The sequence below is a fragment of the Catharus ustulatus genome, chromosome 14, assembly GCF_009819885.2.
Source record: "Catharus ustulatus isolate bCatUst1 chromosome 14, bCatUst1.pri.v2, whole genome shotgun sequence".
Classification (NCBI taxonomy): Eukaryota; Metazoa; Chordata; class Aves; order Passeriformes; family Turdidae; genus Catharus; species Catharus ustulatus.
In genome coordinates this window covers 8,064,038-8,080,986 of record NC_046234.1, presented here as the reverse complement: position 1 = coordinate 8,080,986, position 16,949 = coordinate 8,064,038, and the positions used below count along the sequence as shown (strand labels likewise).

The following is a 16,949-nucleotide window of genomic DNA, read 5'->3' as shown; positions in this document are numbered from 1 at the left end:
AATCAACACAGAGCATAAGCATGTACAGAGCAAGAGACTGAGGATTGTTTTGGAACTATATTCACTAGAGAAGCAATTGGATTCTGCTGTAACTCCAACAATTGTTGGGACAACTGTTCGCACCAACATCTCTTCCGCACATTTCCTAGTATTCCCAGTCAGTTTTGCTACTTCATGTACTCAACTGAAAGTGTCAGTTTAGTTGCAGCAGGGACTCTAGAGCTCTCTGGGCTGTATCCTGGTGCAGGAAACTGTCATTGGACACCAGCTGACCAGTGATCTCAAATGCTGCTTTCTGTACACCTCAAGTTGTAACAGCATCATGCAAGGCTGCATTACTTTCTTGTAACTTGAAATTTGCCTGAGAATTATAGGTTACCCATTCGGAAGCCACACATGAAGCACAATTATGAAATAAAACACAATTCTTGGAAATGTGCAGGCCACAAGCATTTCTAATGCCAGAGGGGAACAGGATTCAAGTATCAAAGTATCAACTTCTTCCTGTTTTGTTTATTGAAAATTCTTTGAAGCCTGATCAGCTCAGGGACACACACTGCCCAACAGTGGGCAGTACTTTCATTACCTGACATCTGCTTTTGGAAAACTCTTTGCCCAGGTAGGAGTTGCACATACCCCTATGTCTCTGTGTTAAAAAAATATAGTTAATTCTCCTCTTTCATGGAGTTCAGGTTTTTCCCTAGAAACAAACTATTCTCTACAGTACTGTACACATAGAAAGATATAGGGATGATTTTTGTGTAAAGGATCACAAAATAGGCTTCATGCTCCACTGCAAAAGATTAATTCTAGGAGAATGACAGTGAGATTTTGATCATAGTTATGTTGAACAAATCTGGAAAAACTCTGTTGATTTAACTAACCTTGATGCTATGTGTGCAAACCAAACTGTATTTTTTAAATATTCTTTAAAAAAAAATCCTCATGTGTATATGGAAAAAAGATCACATAAATCATATTCTTCTGTGTTTATGCAGGGCATTTAATGCATAAATAGTAGTACTTTATATAACACAGAATGCTTGCCTATTTTCCTGCAGTTCCAGTCAAATTAAGGAACAGTAACAACAGTATGTTTGCTTTGTACTCAGGGATCCAATTAGTTTGTCTGCTAACCCATTTGTACCAGAAAGGCCAGTGCAAAGAAGCAGATAGGTGGGAACATGGATTTCCACATTCTGCCATTGTGATTCACATCCCCAAAAAGATCTTCAGTGCAGGAAATATTCCATGACCATATTGTGGCCACTTGGGTATGAGGTGCTATGCATGGTCTACTTGGTGAGAGGGGACAAGTGCAGAGGTGCTAAAGAAAAGAGAGCAGATAGGGAATATCTGTCTTACAGGCAGTGAGGAACATTGTGGAGCACAAGTGTCATGGCATAAAACGTGCTCAATTTTTTTTTCAGAAACGTTCCTATCTACTGAACTTTCCTCAGTATCTGTAAAAGCCTCTTGCCTACCTTTGCCTCAGAAAGGCAGGAAACCTATCTGCACCTCTAACTCAGTTCTACATATTCCAGACTTGCTCCTAGTACAGCTTCAGGGCTGGATATCTAAACTGAGCCCAGAGACCCAGCAGCATATGGGGGAATAAACTGCTATTGCAAATTCACTGTTTCAAGGTCAAAACCACCAACTGCTGAGACATTTTTTTACAGTGGAAAAAAAGCTTTTACTGTTGTCACATCAAGTAGGGTAAAACACAAATATTCTAGAGCTACTTGATCACCAGAACTAAGTCCTGATTGATCACCTCATGAAAATACAGGAACTTCAGACAGAGAAAACCTGTTTCAGCACAGGGTTAGCTTTTAGGGGTCAGCTAGGAATATTTTAAGCAATCTTTGTGGCTGAGGTCCTTGGAGAATGGTACCACAGCATATGAGACCAAATGGATTTCTTTCCTACTAAAAATCCTTTTGCTTATTTTTTTCTCTCTACTTTTGTTTTCACTCTACATGAATGTGTCACCTCAAGGTCGATATGAAGTCCACTGCACTAGATTTGGAACCTGGCCCAAACACCTGCTCTGTGTGGCACAGCAAAAAGATACCTTCCCCTTTTATCTTCTGTCTCATATTTCTACCACATTCCTTAGAATTTCTAGAGAGAAGGACTATATCATAGTCAGTAACTGCATCTGTTCTCATAGAAGACTGAGTCCAAAAACTATCCGAGTTAACAGAAATCTGTTTATTGACTACAGTAGAAAGCAGATCAAGCCTCAGTCCATGTGCATTTAGCCTTTTCCCTCAGTCATGCATCACAATCCAAATTATTACAAATCTGTTTTGTAAATTTGAAATATTACAAATTAAAATGACATGAAAAGGTTCCTTTAGCAAACAACCAAAGCTGTGCAATGATGTTGTCTTTAAAGCAGTGGTGGAGCATGCGGATGGAAAAGTCATGCACTATTCCAAAAACTGCAAATACAAGCTCTAAATAAAATCCATATGTGCCTCTTGGAGGTGCAGGTGTCAATGACATTAAGCCACAAAATGCTTAACATCAAAATAACTTTAAGGACCAAGTTAAGCTCTAAAAACTCCAGGGTAATTCAGAGTTAATCACCATAGCTAGTGTTTAATTGGTCAGATGGTAGAAAGTGTATGAAATTCATTGCTTGAAGGAACTAGTAGCACCTTATCTAGACACTATGAACTTCCATCCAAATTCAAGGCAGAGATGTAGTTTCCATTTAAACATTCAAAAGGCTGTTGCTTGTATTTTAGCTTTCTAGGGCTAAAGTCAAGCCCTTCACATTATTTTAATATATTTTCTGCAGCTTAATTTCCTGTGTTTTCTTTTATAGTTGCATAAAAAATTGCCTATCAATTGCCCAGCAACTCTGAAGGGCTCATAAAACACTTTCTAGGTTGCTCTACTTTAATTCCTGCTCTCAAGTTAAAACATTACATGAATCCACCAATCACTCTCCTGCCAAGGAAACAAATTAAATGAAGCTTTTGGTGCATTCTGAATACTCTCTGAAGTCTCTTTGAAGATTTTGGAACTTATCTTGGAAAAATTCTGAGCAGCTTATCCTATCCTATCATGTCAGTCCAAAGAACTGAAGTTCTGACATCCATGTGGGATGATTGGATGATTTGTATTTTTTCAAATACATTTATATATAGATATATAGATATACAGATAGATTTTAAAGAAATTTCCTATGGTCAAAAAAGCAGAATGGAAACAAGCAATAACCTCAATCTGGCTGTGATAGCAAACATTCCTTGTGAAGGTAGTGACAAAGGCAAATCACAAACCAAATCAAATTATCTAAGCACACATCAATAGGAAAAAACTATACATCTTCCTGGAATGCCTATACCATTATATTTCTAAACCAAATTTACTTCCAGGTAGATAATTAATTTTAACTATCTGACAACTACCCATTGTTAGGACTCTCACTCACTGATGTGAAAAGGGTAGGTGGTAGCAAGAAGAGCTGCATAGAGAATGGAAGAGATGGGAACAGCACCCCTTCCTCCATCCCAAAAATGGTCATGAATGGAAGGGTAAGAAGACTAGAACTGAAAGCCTGGGAGCTCTGGTGTGTGAACTGGGTAGAACCCAAAACCTCTTCACTAAATGGTTGAATGTATGTGCATTCTTCAACAGAAAAATCACTCCACCAGAGCATTCCAACAGCCAGGGTTGAAGATTTTGGTTGTAATTCAGTGTAAGATGTGCTGCACTACACATATATTCTGTATTTACTTATAAAATGTCTGTCAGATCATCAGGTGCTGTACATGCCCTGCACTTTGCAATGCTGAGTCCTTACCTACACTGCAGAGTGCAGGGTGTCACCTAGACTAGCTCAGTTACCAAGTGAAGGTAGCACTGGGCTCATGGCAGGCACATTTTTCCTGCTTCTTCAGCAAGTTTTGCAGTGCAGTGAGTTCTGCACTGTTCCAGGATCTGAAACAATTCAAAGATTCAGGAATTACTGGGTCATGCTGCAGTCTACCAGGCAGAGAGAGCCACACTTATTTTTAGGTGATGTTCTCAGCCCACTGTTGTGAGATACCTCATCTGGTACATCTTTAGACCAGCTATGTACATCGGTGCCACCTGGCAGTTCTGTATCTAAAGAGGAACAAAAGCACATCAGAAAAGTGGTTTGAACTTGATAAAGAAAAACAATAGTACCTAAGGAGACTAAACTTGAACATGTTACTAATAACAAATGTTCTTGGAAGGCAGTGTGGTTAGTCAGGGCAGCAAGCTTAGAAAACACTGCTGCCAAATGGGCTGATTCATACATCAGCATGCAGCCTTATCTGCTGACAAATCAAACCATCAAGTGGAAGCCCTGTCTAAATCCTGCAATTGTGAATTTTTGCTTCTAATGCAAGCTTTTCTTAGGTTTAGGTATTTGATCTTTAGCTAGTCTAAATACTTTGATTCATAACTGTTGAATGTAGAAATGATACAATCTACAATAAATGTTCCAGCTTTAAAGGCATTGTCTACAGAAGTGCCATAAAAGACAGCCACATGCTTGAAGAACACGTACATGAAATTTATTTTCATGACAAGAGGCAGAAGCTCTGAAGTCCACTCTAGGACAAGAGCTGATCCAGATCTAAAAATGATGGTGAATTCTCTCCCTGACTACAAATCACCTCTCCTCTGATGATGCCTGGAGCATCCTGAGGTGGAAGGAGGGAGATCAAACTCAGAAGCATGTGATGTCCTTTGGATCTCACTAGTGTGTAAAAAGAATCCAAATTCCTGCCATCCTAGGTTTTTTGTTACATATGTGTGATGGTAAGAAGAATATAGTTCAGATGGTAAAATATTTTTCAGAGTTGCAAAAGGAAGGAATATATAGATCTGTATAAGAAACAAGGTCTGGATTTTGCCAATGCTAGAAAGACTAGGTTTAAAACAAGAAAGGTTAGCAGGGAATCTGTGGTAGAAGCTGGTGAACCACTGATGGAAGAAGATGCTTCATAACATATGTCTGAAAACTACTTAAGATTCATGAGGTCTGGTTCCAGAGACACAGGATACACACACTGCATCTCTGTGTCAGTGAGTCCAGTGTCACTATAGATGCAGAAGACATTAACTCCAGGGAGAGAGCAGTGCCAACTTTTCTCAAAGGAATCCTTTCAACAGCTCCTTCATAGGTAGCTAAAAAGTTCAATGAAAGATGCTGTTTCCTGGCATTACCTCTGCTTCATTAAATAATGAGACAGTGATTTGCACAGTTACACTCTACAAGGCTGCAGAGAGGCAAGAGAAGAGTCACTAACTAGCAGCACTCATTTCTGTAATGCAGCTTGAGAAATGGAGGGGAAACATATGTGACAGATATAATGAGCATTTATGAGAGAAATTCACATGCATGGCAAATGGCCAGAGCTCTCACACGTTCCATTAAAAAATAACCAGGAAAACCAGAGAAGTCAATTTCCTGCATATCATGAAATGTTGCACAAAAGACATTGTATGCCAGACACATAGGAATGGAAAGTTGGCGTAAGACCTGGAAGAATGCTTGAATACCTATTCAGATCAGGCATGAACAAATACCACTGAAGATAGAGCACCAAATATGATGCACATAATCACTGCAGAAAGCAGAATGCAAATAACCCCTGAAATCACAGGAGACTCCTGATTCTCTTTTGCCTAACATTGTTACAGATTCAATTAGGAGGAAAACAGACCTTAGTGGGACTTGCATTTTTAATGGGATAGTGCACAACTAGCCATGTAATGGGCCATCATTTGTAGAAGACTGATTAGAAATAGACTTTAGGAGAAGCCAAGAGAAGATAATAGATCACAATTCAGGAAAGGCTCATTCCAATAATTTTCCATATTTATCAGTTTAAACATAGAGTACAAAATTCCAGCTGAAGATTATGAATAGGAAGAAACTTAATAAAATGGATATGAGAGTTTACATGGGGCCTTACTCTTCCTTATTAGATCAGTGTAGAATGTTTTAAAATCTTCATAGGTATCATGTAACTTACAAGCTCATGAACAGAAAAAAGCCAAACCAATTCATTGCCAAGGAGCACTTGAAGCAAAACCAATTAATCTAGAAGCATTTATGTTTCTATAGTAAACAAGATATAGAGATACTCAAAAAAAAATAGAAAAAGTTCCTGACTGCAAATGACAATTATTGAGTAGGACTTCTGTGATTTAACTTAAACTGTCAAAAAACTAAGCATCCTAGATTTTGGGTACACCAGCACACCAGTCCTTCTTTTGATCTGGAAACAAAAGAAGGGTTTGTGTTCCCAGCACTTTACTATTTTACTAAGTTCTAGTTGGCCAAAGAAAGCATTTTGCCTTAGAATTTTTCTTTCTTACATAGTAGACCTTTATAGAGAAAACTCCAACATTCAGTTGGACATTCCAACTCCAAAGAGTTGGATTCAAAGTTGAATGGCCTCAATCTCATCCTAAGACACAAAAGGAGCATCACAGCATCAGATGAGTTGTAAGCTCCAAATGGTTCTTCATTGTCACTGGTCATAAAAAATTCAAGATACCTAGATCAGATATTGATACACATATCTGATAGAGAGTGTATGTAATTGTCAGGGCAGATGAATCCAACCCAAAATTGACATGTGGATACCATTTATTATCCAGTAAGTGCAGTGAACAAATCCATCCCACCTGAAAAGCAACCTTCTTGTGCACTCTGCCATTGTGCACTTACTGCCTCCTGCTAGACAGGTTTTGCTCAGGGAGCAGCTGTTTTCCTCAGACAATTAAAGTCCCTGGAGAAAGTCAAGTAAAGCCTCTTTCTATGATGCTGCTGCATGAATACTCTTTTATAAACAGAAATGTGGGGTGCCACTAAGACAGATGTTTAGGGAAAAGCCCCAATCAAATCCACCAGCCATTAGGCCATGTCGGGAATGCTGGAACAGGCTCGTGAAAGATCCTGCTTAGTCTCTTGCATACAGTGGCTCTTAATAATGAGCATATAATAAATGTACAGTCTACAGAATTTACTATACAGTATCCAATAGATTTATATAGTCATAAACTTGCAGTCCAGCACTACTTCTATGATTTACAACAGTCTCTACTAATTATGAAGCTATGCCTGGAACCTGAGAAGTAAAAGGTGAACGTCACCAGACTGGTTGTACAGCAACACTATACAAATGCACATTTGCCAAATCAGTTTTAAATTGCTTGGTAACAGACAGCCATTGCAAATAACCATATATTTTGGCCTGCTCTTATGAAAAGCACCAAAATCAGAAACCTAGGAAGTTTGTGGGATGGTATTTTATTGTGACAGAGTTTAGAGATAAAGAGTCTGAATGGACAGTTGATGAAACAACTGCTACTTTCTGCCTGGATTGTAGGGGATTGGACTTGGTAGCTTACCTGATCCTTTCACAAATCTATACTTCTGATTTCCTAAACAGAAAAAACCATGGGAAATACTGTAACTTACTGTAGGACAAGCCTCTCATGATACATGGATACAGGAGGATGTTTACTTCACAGAAGATTTCCAAAACAGATATTTAATTTTGTTGTTACTGCGCATATTAAATGACTATTTCAGAAAGGACTATTTGTCACTAATAGGAATTACCTGGGCATCGTGGGCAGCACAGCTGTGGTACATGCACAGGGGAAGCACAGTGTAGACTTGGGCATCTTATTCTGCTGCACAAAACATTTCCATTCTGCAGATGGAACATAGTACATAGTAATTTAATGAAATGTGCTATCTTACAAATTCCTGTGCTCTCTACTCTACATCCAAACCTTTTTTTTAAAATGCCTTTTTACAATATTCTGGTTTCACTCACACCAAGATATGCCCAGATACTTCCACTGCCTTTGAATTTGTGCTGGAGGTCAGAAATCCTCAAAAATCTTAAAATCAGAGGAAGTGTCTAAAAATGGATAGCAACAATGTCAATTTCTGTTTTTCTTTCCATTTGTCTTTTCCTTTTGAGCAGATTATGCTTAGGAATTGCATTTCCAAAACCAAGACGTGGATAAATGGTAAGTCTCTGAGATATCCCCTACTGAGGGTTAGTTCAAGACCACAAGAGACAATAGCATCTGTAATTGCTCCTGAAAACTGTGAACAGTCTTTTGTTTTCATTTTATTGCTTTCCCAGTAGACAAAACCCCCAGATGGTAAGTAGCCATTTTTCTAAGAAGTATTGAATTAAGTCTTGGGAATAGGGTTCATTATTCATGTTACTAACATAATATTCTATTTGACCACATCTAAGTTTGATTTGTAACTAAAACACAGGGAATTTTCATTCTCTGGTGTCTGTAACCAGAAAAGACCATCCATTTCAAATTCCTACTTCCCATCTATAAACCATCCTCTTAATTTACCTCTGAGTTGCTCATGTTTGTAACAAGAAAGATCTTTCAGCATGAACATTAAGTTATGACTGTAGTTTTAGGTGGCGTCAGGAATAAACCCACTTTATTTTCATATGCCTTCTGAACCACTGAAATGTTTTCAGTAGATGTGCAGACTCCCCTAGACAGCAGATGCATAGGCCTTTCTAGTCATCTCTTTCAAAACAATTCATTGACAAATATTGCAGACCACAGGCTGGAATCCTACTGTTAGATCATTGCTAGCCACAAACTACAGTTGTGCATCTGCTTTGGAAAGAGACACTAAAAGTTATTATCACCATCTGTTTCCAGTAAGAACTGAAATTAAATACACTGATTTTGTAGAAGAGGAGCAAATTTTAGACTGCAGGATCTTCACAGAATAGGGACTATCCCTGGTCTGCACAGCTGCTTGCCCAGCAGACATGGGAGCCTGTGAAACACTGCTGCAGAAGAAAGGCTGCCACTGCCTGCACACCTGGCTTCATGTTGCTGACTTGTCTTGTTCTGTGACCTCACTCTTCTTCATTTTAAGTCCCGTGGAATCTCCTGAGGTGAATGTTTATTTTCTGTGCATGGTCAGCTGTGATAAAATTCTGCAGGCCAACTTTGCTGCTCCACACTGCCAGCCAGACTCCACCGTGTGCCACAGGACAGAGCTATTTTACTTGATCAGTGAGACTGATCTCATGGCTACATTCACAGGGATATTTGGGAGAACAGCCCCACTGTTCAGAGCAGGACTCAAGTGCTGGTCAGTCTCTCCAAGCAGGGGCCAAGATCACATTTCTGCATCAGGTACATTCTGCATCAATGGAGTGTTGGCCATTTAGCCTGAGGTCTGCAGATATGACTACGAACACAAGCAAAAGCAACAAACTGCTGTATTTTAGGGAGTAAAATAATGATCTGACAAATTGTAAGTGCTCAATTTTACTTGACAGTAACAGTCAACAGGCTCCACTATGAACTGGGGGGAGGAAGGGTTGTAAAGCGAAGGGGGAACAGGGTGAGAACACTGAATTATGTTTAGTTTTATTCTGGTTTAAGTATGTAACTTATAACTTGTAAAAATACAATACTATATACACACAAAAACAGAAAAGCTTTTTTTTTTTTTAATGCCAGGCTGAATAACTTGGCCTCTGTTTAGTTAATTTGCCTTGGCTTTTTCTTAAACATCAGAAGCGTGTGTGCTGGGGGGATGGACAGACAGACTGTTTAGAGATGGAGCAGAGATCTCTTTCTGCTGCCTGGCTGATGGGACTTTTGTGCAGACATCATGTGGATCACAATGTCTGTGGCCAGCAAAGACATTTTGATACACTGGACATAGAGACCCCTGAGGATTTTTTTTGCTTTTCTCTGCAGTGTGAGGGACTAGTTGCTGCATCAAACTCTACAGATCTCTCCTGACCTGCCAGGGAATAGGATGTGGTTTACATTTAGATGTTCTTACTTGCTATCAGTAGCACACTTCAATTTCATCTTTGATGCTGTCATATTTGGTTTATAGTCTGTGCTTGTGCTATGTCATGATATGCTTTCTAATGCCTTTAATTTGTTCAAATTGTAAATTGTTGAAGGTTTCTTGAAGGAAACTTCATGAAACCAAGGAAGCTTCAGGAGCTTTTATGGTAGGTCAGTGCTCAGAGGGCATGATTTTGGCCAAGACAAAGCTCAAGGGAAAGAGTGGGTGCTGCAGTTGTTATTTGTCATATTCCTTCTAGATAACAGGATCACATTCAAGAGATCCCTCAGCATCCTCACTGCTTTAGTTATGCCAGGTTACATTTTGCACCCTCATGGTACACCAAAGGTAAAACATAGCAAACAAGGGATTAGAGTCCAATCCACTGCTGAGCTGCATGTACTGGGAACTACCATAGGCACTATGGTAGTATTTCCTTCTTTACTAAACCTGCTGCCCTGAACTATCACTTTGTATTCCACACCCACGACAAAAATTAAACAGACACTGCTTTTTGGAGGCTCATAGTGTGTGGGTGTGTCTGGGTCCCAATAATGTTGTCTAGAGGAGCTGACCAAGCACTTTCCCATCCCTCCAAACTGTCCAACATCTCTCTAAAAATCATCAAGCATTTATTTGTATGCAGACCTCTAGGATTTCCAATTCATTTTTTCCCTTCCCAAGACACATTTTTCCAGTGATTTAATGAGTGTTTTACTCCACACAAACTCTTGAGGGAGTTTTCCACTTTGCATATACATCAACAAAAGTTGAGTGGAAACTCCTTTTTGCAATAAACAAAGACTTTTCCTTCCCTTCCTACTACATTGCTTTTTCTCTCACAGCTGCATTCTGCAGCTAAACTTGTGGGACTCTTGTTTGTACACTGAATTGCAGTAGCAGATTCCCTCAGAGCAAATGCTGCACAGGGACCCAATATTTTACACTTGCAGGGACGGAAAATAGCGAGGAATACTTTATTCTGCATTAAATATAGCAGAGAGAACTCAGCATCTGGAGTGTCTCATGTGTTAGTGATTAAGATCCCTTATTGTTTATTTTAAAGTACTCTAACGAACATAAACTGCCTTCATTTTTGTGCCTCCTCCCAGCTGTATATGACATACTATGGGGATTTCTTACTGCTGAGTTTTTGCATCAGACATCAACTGATGGGAGCCCTTTCATGTTCCATCCAATTCTCTGTGCTCCCCAGAACCTTTTCTCATGTTTCATCATCTCATTCTTCTTTGACTGACTTTTACTAACAGTGGTATCTAAGCCTGTTCCTTCAGCACTTTAGGGCAGCTTTGAATGGAAGATGTTGGCACTGCACATAGATCAAAGTACCAAAGTCAGGTTCAGCACAATCATCCATATTGGTGGAACTGCCAAGGTTATACTTAGGTAGTGGGGCCTGATCAGTCGAGATGTAACACCCAGCATCCACAAAGATTCTGGCTAATTAAGGAGTTGTTTTGTCTATGCTATGCAAGTATTTTTTGCCAGTATTGGTCTTCTCTGTTAGTATTTTCCTTTCGCTAGAATCACCTGCCTCTATTTCCTGCAACATGACCAGGACCCACTAGTGAAAACAGGTTTGGGCTTTGTCAAATTGTAGCTACATCAGAAAGGATTCTAGTCAATTAAGCAAGTAGGAGTTGTAGGTTCAATAACTCAGCAGTCCTACCTCTGAACAAAGACAATTAACGCAGTAAACAAGGCCATAGGGTTCTAGATAAGGATGCCATCTTTCTCCTACATGGTATTTCTTATCTTGAAACACACAGTATGTATCTGAATCTGTAAAACAGTAAAATATTGAAAGAGCTATGAATGAAAATTTCCATTCCATGTTTATGAAGTATATTTAGATGTCTAGAGTTTTCTGTAAACTACGTTTTCTTTTCCTAGAGAATTACACAACACACACAACAGAAAGACCCTTAATTCCACATGCTGTTTTTTCTAACCTCCAGACCAAAATAAATGGCATGGCCTCCCACTTTTCCAAAACTGCAACTCCTGAAATGATGATAAAATGGCTTTCATACAGGTGAGTTTATTCCTTCTCCTGTTTGGGTAAGAAAATTTAAGTGCCTGATCACTCAGACAGGCTTATAGGAAACAAAACCTCTTCACTGCAAAACCAAAGCAATTGGTCCAACTCAGAAAAATCTCAGGTTGTACTGCAGAGAGATATTGAAATAATTTATGCATCAGCTTTCAAAAATTTTAAGATTTTTTGTTCATTAAGCACTTCTGATCTTGCAGTTGCAGAAATCCATATATGTCTGAATCCTGTCAGAAATTACTGTCCCTTCCTGTCACATTATGGTTTCATATTGAAACTTCAAATCTCTACAATAAAAGGGTGTTTCGTATGTGTTTCCATGTGGGAATTCCTTTCTGTCACCTAAATGATATCCAAATTGAGTTTAATTCATTACCCACAGTACAGATTATACTTCAGGATATCTTAACAAATACCCATCTTCCATGTGATAATCCAAGTCAGGCACAGTCTTCACATTTACTGGGCTAGAAGAAAGTAGCCAGAGCTAGGGACTGCTAGTAGAAACTGTGATCTACTTTCCCTTCACACAGAAGCATAACAAATGAAACACAGATATGAAAAAGCAGACAAATGGAATTTGGTAATTTCTCACACTCTTCTTTCTTTGAACAAGGTTCCTGCACACGGTTTTCCTTTGAGTGCATTCAATGGGGCAGAAGGCCTTTCTGGAACTCAGTCTCTTTTGTTTTCTCCCCATCTACTTCCTTGGAAGCAGAAGCTGCTGAGACTGAAGCTAAAAATTTTAATGATTTCTCAAGGGCAAATAATGTCTTCTGTAAGAAGTAGGCCAAAACCCAACCTGTGCAGGTAGGGAGGGCATTCCAGAGACCTAGTAGTAAGGCTGAAGCAGTCAATAACTCCTAGACTTATTTGGGTAGCTATTCCTCCTTGCCATGATTTCTGAAATGTGTTAACATTTCCCACACATGACAAGCTTTGCAGAAATGCTCCCTTTATTTTGTCTGTATTCTTTTCAATTCTTCTCATCGAGTTCTTGACAGTTTTTTAAGAAAGAGGCTCCTGATTTTCTCAGAGAATGTTGAGAATGTAATCCAGTTCATATGAGGTTGTTTTCATAAAATAACAGAACAGTCTTGGACAAGCTTTACACTAGCTGAAAACTTCAGCACAATAGTCTTACACATGGGACAGATCCAGATAATCTGTCAGATGTTTACAGAGGTTACTAAATAGAACTAAGCATGCTCTTGACTCAGGATATGTGAAACAAAACAGATTCTCCAACTGATGTGTTATGTTCTTTATAATGCACTATAACCTGTACAGCTTTAGGAAAATGTACCCCATATGTGGGTGTGACCTGATTCTACTAAATATAGGATTAGAAGGAGGAAGAATGTTAGAAGGTTTAGGACATTCTTTTCTGAAGCACATCTGAAAACAGCAAGAAAACATCCAATTTAGGTGAATGTGACAGCTTTGTTTGAAGTCTACTTACATTTTACTTGTTCTAGTTTACCTCCCTCTATGGAAAGGAGACAGAGCACTCCAAAAAAGATAAAATTGAAATCGTCCAATATCCACTTTCTTTCCATCTTTATCGTCAAAAGGAAAACAAAGAGCTTCCAAGAAGAGAATGTTGAACTGCTAGGGAAAAAAAAAATTAAAGTAAAATCTTGTAAGATACTCAATTATTTCATCCAGCACACAGAAGTCTCAAACTGCCAGAAGAAAAAAAAAAATATGTCTGTATCATGCATATTTCTTTCATGGAAACAGCTTTGCCTTCAGATCATTTAATTTTTGGAAAAGGGGCCACATTCCTATTCATAAAAGCTGAAAACTGAGTATTTCTTCTAAAAATGTCTTTCTTTTATTTCAAAGCAATCTGGCAAGTAAGCAACCTAAATTCTTAAAAGTTCTCTTTCCCAATAAACTAGTTTGGGTTATGTTCTTGTAGAGCATCACTTTTAGATGTGTCTTTGATGTCAGTTGTATCATGTTTGCTTCATCCTGAAGTTAACTTTGGGTGTCCCTGGAGTACAGGTCCTGTTCAGGGTAAACCACTGGCCCTGCAGCCAGTGGGAGTTCTCACCACATCTAGGAGGCTTCTACCCCTATTCAGCTCGCCCCTTTGCCCCTCTCCCAGCCATTATTGTTCTGATACTGTGTATAATTATTTTTTCAAGAGTAAACTGCTGCCTTGACTGAGAATAGAATGGGGGAATGACTTGCCATCTTCATTCCTGTAGATCTTTAATGTCAAAATCCTGTATGTGGGGCATAGCTTAATGTATTCTTCTCTGTTGGGTGCAGAGCTAGTATGGTACTTGCTTCATGTGCCATTCTGGTGGGTTTTTTTCCTGGGTTTTAACAAGTGAATTATTTTACAGAAATAATTAACTAATTACTAAAGTAGATTTTTTAAATACAGCCAACTTAAGATTCTACTAATTCGATGCTCCAATGTTTATGAGCATTCATTACAAAAGTGTTATCTTCCTGGAGTGTATTTGTCCATAACTTACAATGTTGGAAAGATTTGGGTGTGATTTTAAAAGTCTTGATATGGATTCACTATTAGCTTTACAGAAGTTTAAAAAACTCAAAAAGAGTCACTTTTGGAAAAAATGAGCAGTCTGTTTTGTAAATTAATTTGGCCTTTTCAGATTTCATGTAAATAACAGAACTGTATATAAATATGTTCAAACTCACAAATAATCAAGGCAAAAATAATAACTTATATATATATAAGTAAAGTGGTGGATAACTTTAAGAAACCAAACAGTAAGTTAAGAAGCCCTTAAAAGGAAGATCTTCCTATTAAGACCGTTGAGACCTAGGACACTGTAACAAAGGGTGTGTGATCTGATTTTATCAGCGGCTTCATTGCCTTCACTGTTCAAGAATTCTCTGTATTCCCAAACCGCAACCACAATGGACATCTTCCTTAACTAACTAAACCTGTGCCACTACTCTGTACTCAGTAAGCTCATCCAAAACAATGCAAATTGCCTCTGAAAATGTTTTTTAAAAAACATTCTTTAAAGCACACTCCCTACTCGGTAACAAAATATAACTTCCCGTTTATTTTGCAAGTTGAGAATAATGTTTCAATTTTAGAAGTAGAGTTTAAGTTATTTTTCCTTTCAACATATTCAAATCTCACAGGGCATTTTCAAAGCCAAACATTCTTTTAAGAACCTGTCTAACATTAAAACCTCACAATTTAGTCCCAGGACATCATGCATGGATTGAGAACAACAGTAGCACATCACTGGGACAAGAAATGCGATTGTTTAAATATTTTGGCCTTTCAGGGATTGCTTAAGCAAACAATAATTATAAATGGCGCACAATTATCCTTTGTGCAGCATAGGTTGGTTAGTTGGAATAGAAAGGTTCAGAAATCCAACCATTTTAATTGCCAGGTCTTCAAAAGGAAGAACATTACAGAACTTGGAAAACATGATAAAACTGCTCGTTCTCAGAAATGCTGCACAATAATGTGAGATGGAGGAGTTAATAACAGAAATGGGATGGAGACTTTTGATGTCTTCCTTAATTCTCTTTAATTTCTGTATTGTTATTACTCCAAATATAAACACATACTTTTCACTATTAGCACACTCCCTCTATTTCCCCAAAGGGCAATATCCTAAAAATATTCCTGGATTTAAATAATCCAGTTGGTATTAGCCTGTTAATTACTGGAGTATTTTCTGCATTTTAGAAACAATTAAAGTGATCCACATCTTATATGAATTACTTAGTGAAATAAAGCAGATGGAACTCTGTTTAACGCCTCGCCCTCCAAAGAGCCCGGTTTGGTAACTACAAGAGGCAGTGTCCGACCTCGCCACGTTTTACTTAGTGAAAAAAACCCGCAAAATCAAAAAAGGGCAGTGCCGAGGGCAGCTGGCAGAGGCTGCAAGGCGTGGGGATGCAGCGGCGGGGACGGCTCAGCCCCGACGGCCGCGCTCCCTCCATCACCCGCTGCGCGCACCCTCTCCCTCCTCTGTTCCCGAGCCTTCATCCCCGCAGCGCGGCCGCCCGCTGCCGTCGGGAGGCGAGCGGGTCTCCATTCGGCCCAGGCTCCCGGCTGTCGCTGCTCGGACAGAACAGCCGCCCCTCGGCCGCCGGCCCGGGGAGCGCCTGCCGCCCGCTCGGGGCCGGGAGGGGAGCTGGGCTCGGCGCTGCCCCTGCCCGGGACAGGTGCCGGCGCTGCCCCGAGGGGGCGGCGGGACATCGACCGGCGAAACGGGACAGACGGAACGCCCGGAGACCTCGAGTCCCCCGCGCTGGGCTGGCTGTGCCGCGCTTTCCCGAGGCCTTGTGTCGGACAGCAAAGCTCACAAACCTGGGGCAGGGCTGGAGGCCGCTCCGCTCCGCTCGGAGACAGCCGCGAACAGCGCTCGGGCTGGGGCAACCGCGTGGCACCGCGCTCCTCGGGGCCGGGGTACGGGGGGTCCGTCCGGGCGGCTCCGCTGCTCCCTCACGTTGCCATAATCTCCTCCCGCAGCTTGTAGGTGTCCCCTTCGGTTTGGTGGGGGGAGAGGGAGGGCAAGCAAGGGACGGACGGGGTTCTGCCGCCGCCAGCCCTCGACCCCCGACTGATGGATCCGCTAGGGCCGAGCCGCGGGGTGGGCGCTCCGGAAGGTCCCGGGCTGAGGCACCTGCCACCGCCTCCTGCCCCGGCGGGGAGCGCAGCGGGGCCCCAGGCCGGCGGATGCTCGGCGGCGGGTCGTGCCTCGCAGCCCCGGCAGCAGCGAGCGGCGGCGGGAGGCGGGGTGAGCAGGTCCGCCTCCGCCCCGGCCCCCTCCGCCCGCGCCCCGCGCCCGCCGCCCGGCACAGCGGCGTGACTGACACGGCCGGGGTGGAGCCGCTCCGCCACGGGGGGCCGCTGAGAGGGGCGACACCGGACGCGGGGCTCGAAGCCCGCCCGCCCTTCGGGCTGTCCTCCCGCCCGCAGAGCCGCGGGACCCGCACCGGGAGGTGGGGCCGTGCTGCGGTGCCTTCAAACGAGCTGCG

At 41.0% G+C, this 16,949-nt stretch overlaps 1 protein-coding gene across 5 annotated transcripts in view; it reads right to left on the bottom strand.

The window, feature by feature from the left end:
• CHRDL1 (chordin like 1) overlaps positions 1-16,648 on the bottom strand; it is a 36,511-nt gene extending 19,863 nt beyond the window's left edge. For 2 of the 5 annotated variants that reach the window (XM_033072644.2, XM_033072643.2), the window contains exons 1-4: positions 16,279-16,648; positions 13,417-13,565; positions 11,571-11,683; positions 7,631-7,724 (exon numbers count right to left, since the gene is read on the bottom strand). In XM_033072644.2, coding sequence (XP_032928535.1) covers positions 7,631-7,724; positions 11,571-11,683; positions 13,417-13,513 — 304 coding nt within the window. In that variant the 5' untranslated portion in view covers positions 13,514-13,565; positions 16,279-16,648. The remainder of the gene's footprint in view (positions 1-7,630; positions 7,725-11,570; positions 11,684-13,416; positions 13,566-16,278) is intronic. The other 3 variants (XM_033072645.1, XM_033072642.2, XM_033072646.2) reach the window with 3 other exon arrangements.
• Positions 16,649-16,949: the final 301 nt, after the last annotated feature.